Genomic DNA, 15,925 nt, shown 5'->3' with positions numbered 1-15,925 from the left:
TAAGAAAATCTTCTTTATTTGGTATAGTTTATTAAAAGTATTTTTAAATTAGCATATATTGTATATCTAAGCCTCTTATTATACTTCAAATTTATTCATTTTTATTTTAAAAAAAAAAAAACATATATATATATGTGTGTTAATTTACAGAATAAAAGTAAGTGTACCATATATATTTAAAAAAAAGGACATTTTTCTTAAATTAATATTAAAAAAAACTTCACTATCCATTACATATTTTAATAAATAGAATAACAAAATTATTAAAACAGTATTAGAAGTAAATTAAATTTTTATAATAAAATAAGGTAAATTAATAAATTTAAATAAATTTTATTTGAAAATCAAACTTTAAAAAAATCAAACAATAATTTTTTTGCATATTACTTTAAATTTTAACAAGAAAAAAAGTTTATTTTATAATTCTTTTAACGATATAAAGAATATTATTTTTTTTTTTTATTTTGTAAAAATATTGTGACGTTAGCACAATAATGTTTATAAAAAAATTTATAATCATACTGTAATAACTCTTTTCCTGAGACACTATTTTTTAATAAATTTATATGATCCTATTTCACCGGTTATATATTTCTAATTATTTTGATAATAATAATAGTAAAACATTTATTTAAAAAAAATATCATCAGGAAGATGATATAATGGAAAAACAGATCCGTTTTCCTTTAATTTTACCATAAATATTTCATTTCCATACTTGCAATCAGTTGATGGATATATTGAACAAATATTATGATTATTGATATGTTTTAAAGATAAATCAAAAAGTTGAAGTTTTATATTAACAGTATCTGAAAAAAGTGCCAAATCATATTGGTCAACTTTTTCATTAATATCATTCAATTTTAACATAATTTGTTTTGGATTTCTTTTTGCAAATAAATGATTATAAAAATCTCTACATTTAATATTTCTTGGGTACTCAAACATATATTGAAAAACATTAATACTTTTTAATACCATTAGAAATTTGGCCCCTTCTATTGCTTCAGGGGTTATCTTTATTTCTTCAATACCACATACATCATGTTGCTAGAAAAAATTATTATAAATAAAAAAGAAAAAATTTAATTATACATATTTTATAAAATTTATATATATATTTTTTTTTTCTCTTGAAATTTTTAACTACAAAATATTTTTAAAGAACAAATTTTTATTTATTCTAGGAAAAGTTTTCTTCTTGAAAAGTATTTTAAAATATTATAAGTAGATATATATTATATACAAAAATTATTATATCAAACATTGATATAAAAATGACATACTTTTCATCTTCCTATTAAAAATTTTTATCATTTAAAAATGCTACTAAAATTTTACATCATCTTTATTGGTATTGCTTAAAATGTTAATATTTTAAAAATGAATTATTAGAAAAGATATGGTTAATTAAAAAGTACTTGCACTTTTCTTGGAATAATTCAATAAAGACTGAGGAAGTGATATTTATAATGTCCAGTTGGTTTCATAAATACATAACATATGTGCACGCAAATGTCATGATTAAATTGATAAAATTTTAATTAACGTGCGTTGGTTAATGACTTTTATTAATTAATAAAAATTACCACAGTCTATTCCTTTTTTGATATTATTTAATAAAGGGTGGTGGTTATAGGAATATAATATAATAATGGCATCCCACTCATTAATACACGTATAAACGTCACAATTTTTAATGTAATCTCAATCTCATGCAATTTTTCTTCAAAACTCCTGTCTCTCCAATATAATTATTTTATAATAATGCAAGCAAAATTAAATAAAAAAAAAAAATCTTTCTTTTACTTGTTAAAATAAATATAAAATGTTTTACGCTATGTTAATTCACCTCATTGAATTATTGTTAAAAGTAAAAATATAATTGGATAAATTTTTTTCCATTTTAAAACAAATTTACTATTTTTAGAATGTCTGAAGTCTCAAAACTATATAAAATCTAATATGATAGCTTTCTGCAAAATATAATTTTCCAAAATTTTCTTTTTAACTATTATAAAAATGAAAGCTATATATATATATATATACTTGTGGGCGAAAATAAAAATGATTCTAAGTAGTAAAATGTTTCTTTAATTGTCATCAAGTAAAATTATATTTTAAATTTATTTTGAGTAAAAAAAAAAAAATTTTTACTCATATATAATTGGTGTAATTTTATACAACTATTTGTTTTCATAACTATTAAATGTTTTGATTATAATGTATCATGTCATTTTTTTTAACTTAAAAATAAAAAAGAATTTAATATTTAGTGTAGTTTTAAAATAAAAAAGAAATATTTAAAGTTATAAAATTTCAAATTTAAAGAATTACCATCTCTCTTTATTTTCTCTCGAGAGAGATACAAATTTTTAAATCATTTTCTTAAAAAAAAAGTTTTTACTTACCAATTTCCAAAGAGCGTAAAGATAAGTTAAAATTTCTTTTTCAAATACATTATTTGATAAAGTTTTATTTATTGCCTCATCATTTGTGTTAATTAAAGTTTCTTGTACTATTTTCCTTTTTGATAAAAGATTCCATCTTCTTAAGTAGTCAAATTGTTCCAATATGTTAATTGTTACCTAGAAAAAAAATGATAAATTTAATAAGTATAATAATATTTTATTCTTAAAATTAATTATAATTTTATTTTAAAAAGCATTTGTATAACAAAAATCTTTCTTTTGATATCAACTTCTTACTCTTATAAATTTTATGAAGTAATATAAAAAAATACATTATTATATCAAATGATCAATTTTTTAAACATTAATAAATAAATTTTCTCTCCCACAAAATAATTTTATAAATTGTATAGGATAAGTTTAATTAAGAAAAATAAGAAAGTTTTTAATCATTTTGATCTTAAAATTATTTATTAATATAATTTTATTCTAAGAGTATTATCCGACAAAGTACTTAGACAAAGCCAAAATTTATACCTTCTAAAGAATATTAAAAATAACTAAACTTTTAATAAAGGAAAATATTTTTTCCATTTGATACGCTAACTTTTTTTTTTTATCAAAATTTGTTGTGAATGAATGTTAATAGTATCGTTCAATTTATTATGCCATCATCTAAGCTTCTCTGGTTAAGTATATTATCATGTAGATTAAATGTTTTTCATTAGTATGGGGTGTGTCCATTTTATTAAACTTTATTTACAGCCAATCCCGTTATATCAGAAACTATTAATTTTTTAAAAAAAAAGTGACTCCACCTAGAGTGATAGGTTTTTATAAAGCTAGTACAAATAGGAAAAGTCGTACTTTAATAGAAATTATATATTTATTAAGTCCGAGGCAAAGCAGACTTTTCCTATATAAAGATTACATAAATCCCAGCTATTTATAAGTAATATTCTCTTTTAGAAGCACCCTCTTGAGTGTATAAATAAGAATATATATAAATATATATCTATCCTATAAATATTAACTCATAAATTTATATAATATATAAATATATTGTATCCGCCTATCATTAACTTTTCATATATATATATTTATAAATATATATAAATGTAATATTGCCATCATTTAATAACAAATCATTTTAGATTTTACCTGAGCACATTATCATGTTTTGCTCCGCTAATGCTCCAGCCAGATTCATTATTTTGTTTATTTCTTTGATTAGTTACCTTCAGACTAGTCATGCTTTGACCTGTTATGAAAGTAAAGAAAATGTAAGTATAAAATAATATATGCCATCTGTCTAATAAATATAATTAATAATATTTTTAGGGTAGCATTATTGCTGTTAGAAATGACACTTGGAAATATTGTGCCATCGTTCCAGCTTTAAATACTGCTTACGGAACCTCAGATGGAAGAATGTTTGGACTTGGCTCACAAAATGACTGGACTGAAGCTTATGATAGCACTTTCGCATTCAACGATAATATGTATAAAGTCTTAACTGTATGCATACTTGAGGTAAATTATAATAAAAAAAAAAACAAATTTTTTGTTAAAACTTAAACTAATAATTTTTTTTAGAAATATGATTTCTCATCAATTAATCCAAAAATTAATTTTAATCAAGCAGTTGAATTTATCTTCCGTTGCGTATGTAATTATGATCGCTGTAATTCTGCTTCAACATTTACTGGATATATAAATTCAATGAAAAGGGATTCTTTTTAAATAATATTAAAAATGATGCTAATACACAAATTTTTCAAAACCAAAATAATTATTTTCGTAGTAGAATGTTTAAAAAAGTTTAAATACTCAAAAAAAATAGATCTTTTTTTTTTATTAAAAATTATTATTTTTTGTTGTAAGCAGTTTTATAAAATGATAACAACTTTATTATTAACAATTAAATTTGGTGATCAAAAAAATCAACTTAATGAAATACTTTTAATTTAAAATTTAATTGGATGTATTGTGAATGATAGATTGTTTTTTAACCCTGGTTTTGTGTGATAAATCTTCTCAAATAATAGAATAAATTGAAACTTTTATTAATATAATTTTTAAGTACTTTGTATATCTTGAGTATAAATAAAAAGAGTATTTATTAAAAATAATAAATATAAATTAATTTTAAAAATTAATTTTAATTAGACATATTCTTTATTTTACCAGACACATTAAAAATTAATATTTCTTATAATTGTAATTAATTCTCAAAATAGCAAATAAAAAGATATAAATTGTAATTTTATTGTATAAAATAAATAATATTAATTACATAATAATAACAATGTTATTATTTGCGCAATACTCTTTAATTATTCAAACAATAAAAGTAAATTACCATTATTAAAGTCATATTAGTTATAAACTAAGAATTAAAACACACATACAATTAATTGTTATATATATATATATCTGTACTTGTGAAACGGTTGTCTTTCTTTTTTAATAAGTACATATATAATACATATTTTATGATTACAATAAACGTCATCATCCTATAAACTGTTTTAATTATATTTATTAAATTATTTATTAATTTTTTTTTCTATTACTAAATATTTGCATTAAAATATATTATAATGATAATGTATCATTATATTTGTATTTAAAAATAAACATTTTAAAAATTTCCGGTAGACATATTTTAATTGTAATTACAATAAATCATTTTATAAGATAGAGTAATGATAAATTCAATTAAAAATTTTCAAATTATTTTTATAATGCTTTATCATTAATAGTAGATGTAATGGCACTATATAACACTAAGATAAAAAAAAATAACCTAACATTTGTAGTTAGTATTTTTATCTTATTTCTCAATAAATGATATATTAAAAATATTTTAAGTGGTAGGCACAGAAGATTATGGTGGCCAGACGAAAGTAAAAAAGAATAAATATGAGGCAATTATTTTCATTAAACTTTAACATAAAATAATCTTTGTAAGAACCTTTTACTTATTATTATATATATTATACTTCAATTCTTTTATATCATTAAGACCAAATGATAAAGAATAAAAAAAAAAAATTCCTTAAGTATAATTAAAAACTATATGTATACAAAGATGTCATGACATTTGAAGATAAAATGATTGATTTTTTATTGAACCTCTTTATAAAAAATTCTGTTTATTTAAGTATGACAATAGACGTGAAAATTATAATTTTTAAAATATTACAAATTCTTTTAAAACATAATGAGGAACCTTACAAATATTATCTTTGCTCTTTAGCATATCATTTTTACAGATCACAATTTCTTTTTAAAACTCCCTAATTTATTAAATTACTTTTAATATATTTTTATATATATATATATACAAATACAACTAACTTACTTTTTGGATAGCAGAAAATGATGAACAGTTGAAAAAAGATGCATTACTATATACCATTGAGTGTAAAATATTTTCCAGGAAGTTATCAATTGTATTAAAATCATTTTTTTCATGTGTAAAATATCTTATTCTTCTTAATCTTTTTTTTGAATAGAGAATATTTGCTAACTATAATTTTAAAATAGTTAATTATATATAATATTAAATTAAATTAAATTATTTTTTTTTTCTAAGAATGTACGCTTCTATATTATTGTAAAAAAAAAATGGTTTTAGTTAGAAAATATGAAAAAAAATAAGTAAAACTTAAAAAAAATTTTTTCATTAATTACTTTTTAAAAAAAAAATTATAAATAATAATTTAATAATTTTTTTTATTTATAATTTAAAGATACCGTACTTACCTTAAAATTATTATTATCAATAAATTTAAAATTTTCTCTTATTACAACCATAAAGTCTCTTGTTGATTTTAATCTTAAATCATTAATTGGCCCTAGTATAGTTTCATGTCCACTAATATTGGAAATGTTTGTACTTTTTTTAGGATCATTACTTTTGTTACTTGTAATTGAATGAGGTAAACTATAGTGAGATTCAGATGAAAAAGACTTTGTTGGGGATAATTCTGGAAATAATTGAAATGTTGCATAATCAATATCAATATTTAAATTTTTTAAATGTTCATTTTTTAAGGCACTATTATTGTTAAGAGATTCTATTTTGAATGAATTATCATCCTCAAAGATTATGTCATCATCACACCATTCTAATGATTGCACTGATTTTGTCATAAATGAACCCGTATTATTAAGATTTTTTATTGATGTATCAGAAGTTTTTACCAAATCTGTTTCATTTATTTGTGTAAGATTAGATAACCTATAATAAGGATATATTATTAAAGTAAAAAAAATATTGTTATTTAAATTTTGAGATACCTCAAGATAAAATAAAAATATAAAGTACTAACCTGATAATATTATTGTTTACATTATTGTTGGTAGATGGCAAAGATCGAATTTCTTCATCATTAAAATAATCAGAGACAATTGCAGAATCAAACATTTGTCCAACTTTTTGATTTAGGGAGCTAAATAATATTCATCATTAAAAAAAAAATGTTAAAAACAAAGGGAAATAAGAGAAAATAAAAAAATAATTATTTTTTAATTTAATAAATAAAGTGGTATTTTAACTTACTTTTGATAGTTGTTTTTATTAGTAGTATTAGATGAAACAAATGATTCTTTTGAGAATAATGAATCTGTCATTGGAGAATTAAAAGGATTTGAATTGAGTTGTGTTCTTGATATGGAAGCACCATTTTTAACAGAAATATCATTTTCTGTCATAGGACTTAATTCAATTAATCCTTTGATGTTATTTATACTTGTTTTTTCTTTTAATTTTGATAAATTTGAGTTATCAGTCATAAAACTGTGTATTGAGGAAGATTTTGATTTACCAAATTCACTTCCACCTACGATAACAGATTTATATAAATGTTTGGAACTTTGCATACATTTAGAATTTATCATTGTTGATAAATCTTCCATAACAATTGAATTTAATTCACTTCCTAAACCATCAATTGTATCTGCTTTTAAAGGAGATTGTTGTTGTAAATTAAAAATAGAATCTTCATCATCAATTTTATAATCCAATATATTTCTTAATAGTAACCCAACACTATTATAAGATTCCGTCTCACAAGATATATCACTAGATGATAATCTATTTTGATTAACAATTTCTGAAGTATTATAAAATTCATCATCCCATGTTGGTTCAGTATCCCATGCTAAATTAAAAGTAGCTGATTTAACTGATACAGAACTACTATCAATATCATTGCCATCATCATTATCATATTTTATTTTATCCTTGTTTCTAAAAACTGAAAATTTTTTTGAATCCATAAAGTTAATACTAGAGGACGGTGATGATGAAAATCTTGAAAGAGAACATGCTTTTTCTATAATATCTTTCCTATTTTGATCATTTTTTTCATCAGCTTCCATAATACTTAATGCTGTTAATCCTTTTTTTCGATAATCCTTTTTAGGAAATGACAAATTAAAATGATATTTTTTTATTGTACAAACTTCACTTTCATATACCTCTTCATCAGATTCTTTTTCTGTTTCAGATGATGTAATAATATTTGTATATATATCTTCACTAACATCAAATATACTTGATGATTTACTATTTAAAGAAAATATTTTACTTTCACCAGTTACATTTAATGGTCTAGAGTCAAGAAGACTTAAAATAATTTTTTTTTCTAAAAATTTTCCACATAATTTATAGACACAATATGATGAAATTCCAACAACTACAAGAGCTCCACTTGTTTTTGCTAAAATAATTTAAAAAAATAATAATAAATATTGTTAAAATAGATATTTTTTTTAAAGTAATTTAAACATTTTAATATTCTTTAATTCATCAAATAAATAAAATATAGATGTAAAAGATACTTACCAGTATATGTAAGTTTGTTATTTAAAAAAAATAATGATAAGATAAATGAACTTGTTGAAATATCTAATTCACCAGATATTCCTAAAAATTGATTACCACCATAATGTTTACCTAAGATATTAATGGAAGTTGATAAATTAGGAGGCATGTATAACATATATTATTTTAAATTTTACAAAACAAATTTTTTAACTTTTAAAATAATATAAAAATTTCTTTTTTTTTTAATAATTAGTATTTTCCTGTAGAAAAATTTTAATATAAATTTATATATAAAAATATAAACTGAAATTTACAATAAATTAAAAGTATAAATAATATGCTATAAAAATTTTAACAATCTTATCATATATATTTATTAAAGTCATATACTTCAAAAATAAGTATAAAAAATAGATATCTAGTAACAATAATTGAAAATATTTTAAAATTATTATGAAAACAAGAATTGGAAAATGATATTTCATAAGTATATTTATATAAGTTTCATTGAAAAGTTATTATTTCTCAGAAAAACACCTTTTTATTGAACTATCTTATAAAGTTTGTTTAATGTAAATGTAAATATATGTTGTAAAATGATAGAGGTCTTTAGAAATTTAAAAAAAGTTTATAAATAATAATAAAAAAAAAATCTCAATAATGAACAATAAAACATATAATAAAAATACTTGATGTATGTAATTACTTAAAAAAAAAACGTTACAAATAATAATCATTAAAATATTCCAACATAAGTAGTAATAAGATGATTAATCTTTAATAATTTAAAGAATAATATAACCTTCATTTTATTATATTATCATAATATATACATATAATTCAAAGAAAAAAGTTATTTAAAAACATTTATCAATCACACTAATAAAAATTGTATCTTTATTCTTTTGATAGGCAGAAAGGGTATTTTTCTTATATTCTCTAAAAATTTTAAATAGACATTGGCATATATTTATGTCTGGTTTAGATATATAAAATAATATAATTAAGGAAATGATCTATAGATATATCAATTATCCGAAAGGCTATCATTTTATCACAATTTTAATGTATTAAATATCTTATTATTTGTTTTATTATTTAGTGATAAAAGAAGTAATTTGTTAACAGATCCACGTGTGAAAAAGAATTTGTTTTATACTTAACAATAAAAATTATTAATAAAATTATTATAGTTGTAAAAATTAGATAAATATATTGATAATATTTTATTAAAATTTTATGCTAAAATTACTAAATGTAAAGAAATATAAAGTTATCCTAACAGATAAAATTTAAATTAATATTATAAAATTTACAAAGATATATAATAAAATTTAAAATAATATATATTCTATATGAAAATATATATTACTTTGATCTATTAACTTAAGTTTAATTTAAAATTTAATTTTTTTTTTAAGAAACTTAAAAATATAAAGTTACCTAATGCAATAATCATTCTCATCAAAATTTCAAATGTTCTATTTAATGTTTCTTTAAAATAAAAAGTTTTAAATAAAGTCTTTAGCATTATTTTAGTTAGAGTATAACAAGAATTAAACTATTATACGTGCAAAATTATAATATATAATTATCTACTCATTTTTAATTAAACAAATAACACAATACGGAGTATAACTTTTTGCTTATCTAACTTTTACTCAGAAAAAAAAAATAAATAAATAAATAATTTATTTTTTTATCGAATTAAAAAAAGAGATTGAAGCTTTTTTTTTATAAAAGTAGTTTGGTAATGGTATAAATAAAACTACTATAGCTATAAAACTTTTTTTAAAAATAATAGAAATAAAAATAAAATTAGTATTATTCTTTTTTTTTATAACAAAAAAAAAGAGATAAAAATTAATAGTTATTTCAAAGAAAATAATTTCAACAAAAATAGCTAGTTTTGTTTAAATATATAAAAAATATAGTGACAAAAGTTACCAATCACCAAAAAACGGACCGCAACAAGAATTATTTGAAGCGCTTACAACTATCTTCTTGATACTTAATTTTTTTTTTTTAAACAAAGTAAAAATATATATAAAAAAAAAATATTTATTAATATATTGTTTACTTAATATTTCCTTGTAACAGCTGCATGATTTAATACTTTATATTTATGATATATTATATAAAATTTTATTGTTTTATCTAACCAAGATGAATCAAAGAATATATTACAAATTTTTAATATATATACAATAAAGTTTAAGAAAAAAAAACTTACTTGTTAAACTAACATCACATTGATTAATATTCATAGAAATTCCTAGTTGTGAAACCAATTCTTTAGTTGAACCACCTACTCTTGCTTCAATAAAAAATATTGGAATATTTGAATATAATGAAAATGATGGAATCAAAGAATCCATTTTCACTGAATCAATATATTTTATTGTAAACTATATAGTTTTTGTAGATAAATATTTCTTTAAATATTTTTCATATTATAAATTATTCAAATCACCAGTACAATATACCAGTAGAAGATTATTATAAATTTTTTGTCAAAAAAAAAAAAAATTAATATGTGGTATTAAGAGGTTCCTCTTTGCACGAAATCTAAAATATTAGATAGTAATAAAAAAAAAGATGTTGTAAGGTGTACTTTAAAAAAGATTGAAAAGTAAAATGATAATACAAATATAAGAATTTTAAGATTTATCATATTATAAATTTGACGAAAGTATATAGTTGTATGATATGTTAATAGAAAGATGGGTAAAATTAGATTTTGAAAAAGATTTTTACATTATAAAATATACATATATAATAATATAGAAAATTGGGTATAATAATATAAATGTAAAATATAAATTGTTTGAAATAAATCAATGATAAATGAAAAATTTTAGTAGTTTAAAAATTTATACTAAAATATTGATATAGAGAAACGTTTTATAAATATAAATTTTAACTTTATTACAAATAAAGATAACTGAAATAATGTAAATAATAGATTTTGTATTAAACATGATTCATTAAAAATTTCACATGGAAATGACAATAAAAAAATATTTAAAATATGAAAATAATAGTTAAGTGGAAAATTGTGACAAAATTGCATATACACAACATATTTATTTCCAATATTTAATAAATTTTTTTTTTTTTGAAAAATGATAATAAAAAAATGACCTTGTAGAATTGATTGTAAAAAGAAATTTATAAGAAATAATGAACTTTTTGTTGAAGTAATTATATTTTAAATGATAACATATAGCTAGTAAATTCAAATATTTTTTTTATAATTAAATTATTTTTATTCAAATAAAATACTTCATTATAAATTTATTTAAAAATTTTTAATACATTTAATAAATTAAAAAAAAAAGAAACATGTATCAAAATTTGTTAAAAGATAAGTATAAGATATCAAAATTTAATTAGTAATTTAATGATCTATAAATAATTTAATTAATTTGTATAAAGATGTTAAAAAATTTTTTTTTAACCATTACAAGGAATAATAAAACATTTTAATTTAAATATTATAATATATAGTTAAAATGTATCTTTGAATAGAGATAATTTTAAATTTTTAGATAAATATATAAAAGAGTAAAAGTAATTTTAAAATTTTGTGAAAAAAAAAGTATTTAAATGATGAGTGAATACATTATAATATTTTATTTGATTAATATTAATTTCAATATATACTTTGATATATATTTTTAAATAACTACTTAAAAATGTAACTTAAAAACAAAATATTTTCTTTTACATGAATAAAAATTAGTTATTTAGACAACAAACAAATATTTAGAAATATCTAAAATAAATTTTTTTCAATAAGTTGAATTTTATTTTTCCTGTAGTATTTTACAATTTTTAATAAGCGTTTTACTATACTATAATATTGACTTAAAAGGATTAAATATTTAATTTTAACTTTATATTATAAGAAAATGCATTAAAATGGATTGAAATATTTCAAAAGAAATACATATTTTGAAAAGATAATTCAAATCTTATAGTTAATAATTTATCTTATTAGTTATAAAATAAAAAATATAGAAAAAATATTTTCTTCTTAATTTATTTTAAAATTTTGTTTATTTATAAAAAGTGGAAAGAAAAATTTCATTTTTAAAAAATTAGTATATATAATATTATTAATAACAGTAACATATTTTTTAAATTAAATAGTTGCTTATTTTTTTAATAATAATAATTACAGGATAAAAATAGTTTAGTAAAAAAATAAACAAACAAAAAATTATATATTTAAAATAACAATTGTTCTAATTTTAAATAATATTACTTTTTTAAATTTATTTATTGTAGGTTTTATTAGAATATTTAATAATGTTATAATATCTAAACCACAAATGTTGATGCATAAAATAAACTTTGTATGCATAATATATGCAAATATTAAGTTTCAAAAAATAAAATACTATGTTATATGAAATAGATTGATGTTATTGTTTGTACATTATAACAATAGCTATAAAATGTATCTTTTTTTAGTCATTGATAAAAAAAAAATATATATATGAAGAAATATAATAATTATTATATAATATTATTTTAATTTTTAATCATTTTATAGTAAAACAGTCGTAATTTTTGTATATAAAAATAAATATTAGTTGTCAACTACAAAAAGTATACATATAGTTATATATACTAAAACGTGTAGTATTACACAATATATTTAATAAAGTAACAAAAGCTATTTTAAGAATAAGGAAGAACAATTTTATTTTGAATGATTTAAAGTATTGATAAAGATAGTACTTATGTAAAAAAAAAAACCCCAGAGAAATATGTTAAAATTTTATGTCTTTTCTTTTCAATACAAATAAAAAAAATTTTGGTATTGCATTTATAATGAAAATTGATTAAACTAACTTTAGACAATAAGAATAAAATATATCCGGTCCATTTTTATATATGTCTTTTAAAAATAAAATAGCTATGTTATAATGCATTTTTACTGGTATTTTTCCAACACATAATTTAATACCTTCTTCATCGATTATTTTTTTAATTTTATTGACTATGTAAGTGTAATCCATTTTTTCTTTACATTTTTAAAAATAAATTTATGCAATATTAAAGAATAATTAAAAAAAAATTTTTTTTTAAGCTAAAACATATAAAATTATATCCAAAAATAAAATTTAAAAGAAAACAGGATAATATTATTTTTTTTAAATATGATTATTATTTTAATAACTTCCTATTACAAAATATGTATAATAAAAAAAAAAGGCAAAAATTAATTTTATATACATTTTTTACATTCAATAATAACTCTACATTTTAAATTAAAATATTTACCAAAGTATTAAAAAAAATTAAATTTTCTTGTTTTGCTAAAAAAATTTTTTTTTCTTTTAAAATGGGTCAATGACTAAGTATATTTGTTTTGAATTTTTTTCTTTTTTTTTTAAATTTCCTGGCAGATGATCATTTACTAATAAATAATATTATGCATAATAATTCAAAACTATTCATTTGTTTTCTAATATTTTTAAATAGTAAGTAAATATACTTTATATATAGTTTTTAAATAGAATAATGATTATTATTTTTTTTTAGTAATAAATATATTAAGTAAAGCATCTTTTGCTACAATTTCCCGCTTAACATATGATACAGGACATATATTGGGATCAGAAGATCTTAAAATTAATAGAAAAGGAACTCTTTCTATTGAAGATATCAATTGCCCAACAAATATTGGAAGAAAATTAGAAGAAAAATTACAATATTATAATTTAGAATATAGAGGAACATTTTTAGAAACGTTATCAAATACCACAAAATATAATGAAGTTTGTAGGTATGTAATTTTAAATTTATTTACCTTTATTTTTTATTTAATAACATAATTTTAGAATTTATAATGAAAGCATGATATCACTTCTTCAATGTCCTAAAGAAGAGGTTCAAGCACCAACTGCTATAATTGCCTTACTTAAAATTTTTTGTCATATAAAAAAAGAAATAACAATGAAATATGTACAATGTATGTCAAATATTGAAAAATTATTTATAGAAAAATGCCAAAAAGGTTGTTCTAGAATAGAAGTTTTAAAATCAGGAGATTCAAGTAATCGGGAAATTAGTTGCATTTTTGCTTACTGTTCAACTGTTTGCCTAGCTAATCAAATATCAGAATGTGGGGTAGAGGAAGATTTAAAAGATATTTATTACTATCTTAATGGTGCTTCAATGCTACTTGGAGTTGAGGCTGCCCTTAGGCACGATGTTTCACCACCACAAATGCTTGAAGCATATAATAAAATACCGTTAAAGTGTCGAGAGATGATGGAAAAATCCGGTAAGTAGTTTTTATTTTATTTATTTTTATTTACATAATCTTATAGTTTCTGCTTCAATGGGAAAATTTTAAAATAAAATAAAAATATTCTTTTATTTTATATTCGTTACAATTCTTTTCTTTAAATTAATATATAATTTATTTTTAAAAAAAAATTTCATCATTAAAATTTTAAATAATAAAATGTAATTTCAAAAGTAAAGTATAAAATGATAAGAAATATTTATCATTTATGAATTATTTTAAACAATATTAATGTAAAATGATAAACACAATTTTTTTTAATGCATTTATTTATCTAATATCAAAAATGTCAGATAAATATCAAAAAATGCTAGTTTTAATTCGACAAACAAAATATTCAACGTATAATTTTTATATTTGTTTTCTAATATTAAGTTATTTACATAAAGTTTTTTTTTTTTTTTTGATTATTAAATTTTTATTATAATACAAGGCTATTATAAAAGCTAAATTTTTTTCAATAAATTTATGATTTAACGTATAAAAGTATAAATATCAATCAAACATTCTATAAAGCATTAACTTCCGGAGGTTATAAAGTAGTTTAATAAAACAAGAACCTGATTTATTTTTGATTTCTTGATTGTAATAAACTTTAAACATTTTTATAAATTTGCCACCATTTTACCTACATATTCTCTTACATTACAATATTATACCTATCTGCTAATACAAAACTTCTGGGTCAACCAACCAAATTTAAAATCTTAAGAACAGGGCAAACCTATAACTAAAACTATCAAGATGACATTTAAATAGTAATGTTGAAAACTTATCTAATAAATTTATTTAAATATCTATTCACTATATAAAAATAAATAGCTTTTTTATATACAAAATAACATGATTGTCATAAGATATGAAAGAAACTTATAAACTTTATATGTGCTTAAGACATCTATCTTTTCATAATAAAACTAATCTAGATCACAAGTTTTTACTTTCCTATAGGTCATTCCACCCCCAAAAAAGATGTATAAAAGATGATATTCAGGTGAATAAGTATTATAATTTTATTTAATTTTAAAATTATCTTATGATTAAAAGTACGTATAGCATATATACATATATAACTATTTTACTAGTTACTATTTATTTGTTATCTTTTTAATTATTTTTATCAGTATAAAATTTTTATAAGTAAATATATATGAAATTAATATTATATAAATAAAGAAATCTACTTTATATTATCATTTGTTCATTTTTAAATATTTCTGTTAACAATCTTTATAAGATTGGACATATAATTTTGTTCACTTTATAGAGGAGTAATATGTCCCATCCCAAAATGAAATTTATTATTTTATTCATATAATTTTATTATTACTAATTTATATTTTTATT

At 18.9% G+C, this 15,925-nt stretch overlaps 4 protein-coding genes across 4 annotated transcripts; 2 read left to right on the top strand and 2 right to left on the bottom strand.

Annotated features, from left to right (window-relative positions):
- Positions 1-627: 627 nt before the first annotated feature.
- On the bottom strand, positions 628-3,008 carry SRAE_0000002400 (Hypothetical protein; the record flags this gene model as incomplete). The annotated part of the gene is made up of 3 exons (XM_024645860.1): positions 628-1,053; positions 2,415-2,591; positions 2,976-3,008. 3 exons carry the CDS (start codon positions 3,006-3,008, stop codon positions 628-630), a joined length of 636 nt encoding a protein of 211 aa, XP_024500101.1.
- A 581-nt stretch (positions 3,009-3,589) lies between these two features.
- SRAE_0000002300 (Hypothetical protein) lies at positions 3,590-4,157 on the top strand (the record flags this gene model as incomplete). The annotated part of the gene is made up of 3 exons (XM_024645859.1): positions 3,590-3,697; positions 3,756-3,947; positions 4,011-4,157. The coding sequence occupies 3 exons, from the start codon at positions 3,590-3,592 to the stop codon at positions 4,155-4,157; spliced, it is 447 nt and encodes a 148-aa protein (XP_024500100.1).
- A 1,615-nt stretch (positions 4,158-5,772) lies between these two features.
- Positions 5,773-10,631, bottom strand: SRAE_0000002200 (Hypothetical protein; the record flags this gene model as incomplete). Its single annotated transcript, XM_024645858.1, has 7 exons — positions 5,773-5,949; positions 6,186-6,663; positions 6,755-6,874; positions 6,985-7,264; positions 7,307-8,146; positions 8,272-8,382; positions 10,487-10,631. 7 exons carry the CDS (start codon positions 10,629-10,631, stop codon positions 5,773-5,775), a joined length of 2,151 nt encoding a protein of 716 aa, XP_024500099.1.
- A 3,068-nt stretch (positions 10,632-13,699) lies between these two features.
- On the top strand, positions 13,700-14,626 carry SRAE_0000002100 (Hypothetical protein; the record flags this gene model as incomplete). Its single annotated transcript, XM_024645857.1, has 5 exons — positions 13,700-13,748; positions 13,810-14,053; positions 14,109-14,239; positions 14,285-14,554; positions 14,601-14,626. 5 exons carry the CDS (start codon positions 13,700-13,702, stop codon positions 14,624-14,626), a joined length of 720 nt encoding a protein of 239 aa, XP_024500098.1.
- Between the last annotated feature and the right edge of the window lie 1,299 nt (positions 14,627-15,925).

The sequence above is a fragment of the Strongyloides ratti genome, scaffold srae_scaffold0000001 (assembly GCF_001040885.1).
Source record: "Strongyloides ratti genome assembly S_ratti_ED321, scaffold srae_scaffold0000001".
NCBI lineage: Eukaryota > Metazoa > Nematoda > Chromadorea > Rhabditida > Strongyloididae > Strongyloides > Strongyloides ratti.
This window is presented reverse-complemented; position numbering and strand designations above follow the sequence as displayed.